Below are 4,628 nucleotides of genomic sequence, written 5' to 3' on the forward strand. Positions count from 1 at the left end.
ACCCTAACCCTACAAAAACCCCTTACTTCTGAGGGTCGGGGTCGACTCCTCTGTCTCCTGCGTGAGATACGAGTCGGCCCGAGGCCTCGTTAAATAAAGTACCTCATGTAAATTACAGCAAGGTGTTATTCGAATTTTCTGGGGACCCGAGAGAGTTCCGGACCAGAGGGAGTTCCCTCATTGGGGTCTTACACACGTTACTCTAGACCTCCAAGCTCGGTGTCCATCAAGCCTAGGCTTCTCAGCCCACAACCTGCGGGAAAACTGGAAAGAGAGATGTGAGAGATCTTTCCGCAGATATCAGAATGTGCCAGGGCAGGGCCAAATGAAGCACCCAGTTTGCCTGGACCCAGCCAATTCTAACTGCCAGCCTGAGCAGCGCGGTGTGCTCTGGGAAATCGGACTCTTGGGGAAGTCGTTGCTCCAGCCAAAACTCTAAAATCCGGTGGCTAACCCGCTGGAGCCAACCTTGCCTCTGAAGGAGCTCAACAGAAACTACAATTCTCAGCAGCCACTGGACTCGAACTCGCCTTGCCTCGATAGGAGCTCATAAGAGACTACAATTCCCAGCAGCTATTGGGCTCGAGCCGGCCTTGCCTCGAGAGGAGCCCATAAGAAACTACAATTCCCAGCAGCCACTGGGCTCCGGCCTGCCAGTGGTCGGTGATGGCAGTGGGCGGGGAAGTGGACCTCTCCGGCGCTTGGTCGTGACGGCGGCTGAGGGCGACTTCCACGCGGTTTCCAGCTGCTTTCGCTTGGCACAGGGACTCCTCTGAGAAGATGCCGAAGGCCAAGTCCGCAGCGAGTAGCCGCCGGCGGGATCGTCAGGAGCAGCGCCGGGAGCTGAAGCGAGCTGGAGGTGCGGCGTGGAGGAAGCTCGGAACTGACCCGCGGCGGGGGGGAGCCCTACCGAGACCTGCGCCCCGAGGAGGGTGGGCGCTCAGCGCTGACCCTTCCCCGCGCGCGCCGGGCGGGTCTTCCTTGCCAGCTGGAGGGACGGATGGATTCAGAGATATATCCCAACCCCGGCCGGGAGCGCGGCGTTTGTGAATGCATTGGAGCAGTAACCGTCTCTGGTCCATCCGGCTTCTCTGGGACGGCCTGAGATTGGTTCTTGAAAAGTTGGGAAATTAAGGCTGCTTCGTGTTTTATTTCAGGACTCATGTTCAACACAGGGATCGGACAACACATTTTGAAAAATCCTCTAATTGTTAACAGCATCATCGATAAGGTGGGTGTAAATGATGAAAGGCAGAGCGTTTGTGGGTTGTATTTTTCTCAGTACTTATGCCTGTATGACATGTTCGTGCCCATAATTAGCCCAGCATTTGGGGAAGCTGAGGCAAGGAAATATGCTCGACCGCAACCTGTCTACATACTAAGAAAACGAAGATAAACTAAGATAGGGTGCCTGACATAGAATAGTTGCTCTGTATGTATATGTTGGATGAGTTGAGAATTGCCCAGCAATTTCCAGATTATTTAACCACTTTTTGGAGGCTCCATTTTATTTTTGGAACTGGGTCTCATGTAACTCAGGCTGGCCTCAAACATGGTATGTAGACAAAGCCAGCCTTGAACTTCCCTGTTCTCTTGACTCCACTTTTCAAGCGTGTATCATTCTTATTAACTTTCTAAGTACATCACTGTAACTCTTTTTTATTCCAGACGGTAAATTTATGTCCAAATCACACAAAGTTTGTTCCCCAGAAAAAGATATGGTACTGCACATAAATTATTTGAAGGATTCCTTCTGTATGTGCTATTGTGTTGTGGTTATGGATGATTGAGTGACAGGAGGTAAAATATAGATGGTACAGATTATTTGTTTACAAGGGAAGCATCCTGGAGCCATAGAAAGAGTATAGTTCTCCAGTCTCACAGACCATCCTACTCATAAGCATATGCACACTCTTAGTTTTTTGTATGGTTACTATATTCTTAAAACTATACAGTGGTTAAGAATTGAGAAATCGCCAGGCGTGGTGGCGCATGCCTTTAATCCCAGCACTTGGGAGGCAGAGGCAGGCGGATTTCTGAGTTCGAGGCCAACCTGGTCTACAGAGTGAGTTCCAGGTCAGCCAGGGCTACACAGAGAAACCCTGTCTTGAAAAACCAAAAAAAAAAAAAAAAAACCTAAACTTTTCCGTTTGAATGCACTCTTTCTCATTTGAACTCTTTGGAAGTTACAGTTAGTTACAGTTTGCTGGAATTACTGCCAATGTAGAAAGCAGGAACCCATCAGTGGAACCACTTGCTCTTGCTTTGGTTCTGGCTCCAGAAGTTGAGTATATCCCCTAAGTTAGGAAATGTAGATTTTTATTTATACCTAATGCTTTTGAGGTACTACTGCTGTTAACCACATATGCCCTGAAGGAAAATGAAGCTAGAGTAAAATGCCTTTAACTGTGCATTGATAAACAGAAACAGTCACTTACAAACTTTGTGTTCAGGTGGGCCAGAGCATAAAGGAGTTGTGTGTATTTATAGGCTGCTTTAAGACCTACTGATGTGGTGCTGGAAGTTGGGCCTGGGACTGGCAACATGACTGTCAAGCTGTTAGAAAAGGCCAAAAAGGTAAAAGAGGGGTTTCGTGTGTTACTCTCAAATTAGCTCAGCTGGTTTACAAATGTGAATGTTTTAATAAATTGACATTGTTTCAATAGTAGTTATTGGGCCCTTAGAAATTTTATCTTTAAAAATGAGATCTTTCTATCAAGAAAACAGAATCTACACTTGGTATATTTTGGTGGGCTATCTAATATAGGAATGGGCCACATGTTTAAAAGAGTAATAATAAAATAGAAACACTGAGATAACCCAAAGGGTAGCTAACCATTATGAAGCCTGGAAGAACAGAGCCATGAAGTCATTAAGACCAAGTTCAGCAGGAGACTCATAGAGGGTAGGATGATGGAGAATGCATTGGTCAGGGAGTCAGAATAAGCAACTCAAATGGCTTCGCTGTAGAAACAGTCATGACACTTGGTGATGCCTCTGCTGATGTGACAGGAAAATTGTTCAGCTTTATCCACTTCTATTCACTTGGAGTGTTATGGCTTCTACTCAGGATGTCAGTTGATGAGAGTACTTGTAGGTCCCTTCTATGCTGTCTAAAAAACACTAACTACATAAAGTGTTGTCCTCATCTGTTCAGTAACGCAGCATGGAGACAGATCAAACAGGATGTTTGAAGTGTAGAAAAGAGTAGAGCTGTGAAAAAAACCGAAGTCATGTAACTCCTATGAGTTATTACTTGGATGGTAAAACATTTATACTCCACAATCAAGCTTTTTTGTTATTGTTAATCTAGGTAGTTGCCTGTGAACTTGATCCAAGGCTAGTAGCTGAACTTCACAAAAGAGTTCAGGGCACGTGAGTATATGTATATTAAAGTATATTAAAGGACATTTCAGTCTCCTGAAACAAGTCTCTTAAAATTTCTCTCCTTATTTTCAGGCCTCTGGCCAGCAAACTCCAGGTCCTGGTGGGAGATGTATTGAAATCGGATTTGCCATTCTTTGATGCTTGTGTGGCAAACTTGCCTTACCAGGTATGTCTCAGGCTGTCAGAAGCATCGTACAGAGCATCTCTCCGGTGTCTTTCCTCGGAGCTAACTGTAACTCTCTTTCAGATCTCCTCTCCCTTTGTCTTCAAGCTGCTGCTCCACCGGCCATTTTTCAGGTTTGTGCAAAACAGTCACTGCTAAACTTTACACAGAAACACAGAAAAAAAAAAAAAAACACACACACACACACACACACACAACAAAAACTGCTGGAGAACTTTGTAGAAAGTAACAGTTTCTGGGACAGGAATGTAGTCGTTCAGCTGATGAAGTGGCATGCTTATTAGCATCCAGAACGCCCCTAGGTCAGTCTCCAGCAGCACAGAAAACTCAGCACGGTGGTGAACTTCTGTCCCAGCACTCGTGAAGGAGAAGCGGGAGATGACTTCATACTCCTCTTTGGTTACACAGGTAGTTCAGGGCCAGCCTAGGTTACATGATAGATACCCTGTCTCAGAAAAACACATATACACACAGCTAGTTCAGGGCCAGCCTAAGTTACATAATAGCCTAATCAGAAATAGTACACACATGAGTGCACACACATATGAAAATACTGATTTCTAGGGAGGTCTTTTAGTTGATAAATTCTTTCGGCTGATAAATGTGTGTGCATGCCATTCCTTCTACATTTTAAATTCTAATCCTCTTCAATAAACATTGGCTAAAAATTTTTCTTATGTCTAAATATTTCTTTTTTTGGAGTAACTTTTTTTTTTTTTTTTTTTTTTGGTTTTTCAAGACAGGGTTTCTCTATATAGCCCTGGCTGTCCTGGAACTCACTTTGTAGACCAGACTGGCCTCGAACTCAGAAATCTACCTGCCTCAGCCTCCCGAGTGCTGGGATCAAAGGTGTGCTCCACCACACCCGGCTGGAGTAACTTCTTAACTGGTTATTAAAACAGGTTTTATACCAGTGCTTTGAAGCTAAGTCTACTTACTGTTTATAAAATAATTTTATAGAGCCGGGCGTGGTGGCGCACGCCTTTAATCCCAGCACTTGGGAGGCAGAGGCAGGCGGATTTCTGAGTTCGAGGCCAGCCTGGTCTACAGAGTGAGT

The 4,628-nt window shown here is 45.2% G+C and overlaps 1 protein-coding gene across 1 annotated transcript in view; it reads left to right on the top strand.

Moving 5' to 3' along the window:
- Window positions 1-721: 721 nt before the first annotated feature.
- Window positions 722-4,628, top strand: part of Dimt1 (DIMT1 rRNA methyltransferase and ribosome maturation factor) — a 12,808-nt gene continuing 8,901 nt past the window's right edge. The window contains exons 1-6 of the mRNA XM_021208535.2: window positions 722-859; window positions 1,158-1,231; window positions 2,491-2,577; window positions 3,314-3,375; window positions 3,460-3,553; window positions 3,635-3,684. Of these exons, the coding sequence (XP_021064194.1) occupies window positions 781-859; window positions 1,158-1,231; window positions 2,491-2,577; window positions 3,314-3,375; window positions 3,460-3,553; window positions 3,635-3,684 (446 nt within the window). The 5' untranslated portion in view covers window positions 722-780. The remainder of the gene's footprint in view (window positions 860-1,157; window positions 1,232-2,490; window positions 2,578-3,313; window positions 3,376-3,459; window positions 3,554-3,634; window positions 3,685-4,628) is intronic.

The sequence above is a fragment of the Mus pahari genome, chromosome 11 (assembly GCF_900095145.1).
Source record: "Mus pahari chromosome 11, PAHARI_EIJ_v1.1, whole genome shotgun sequence".
Taxonomy (NCBI): Eukaryota; Metazoa; Chordata; class Mammalia; order Rodentia; family Muridae; genus Mus; species Mus pahari.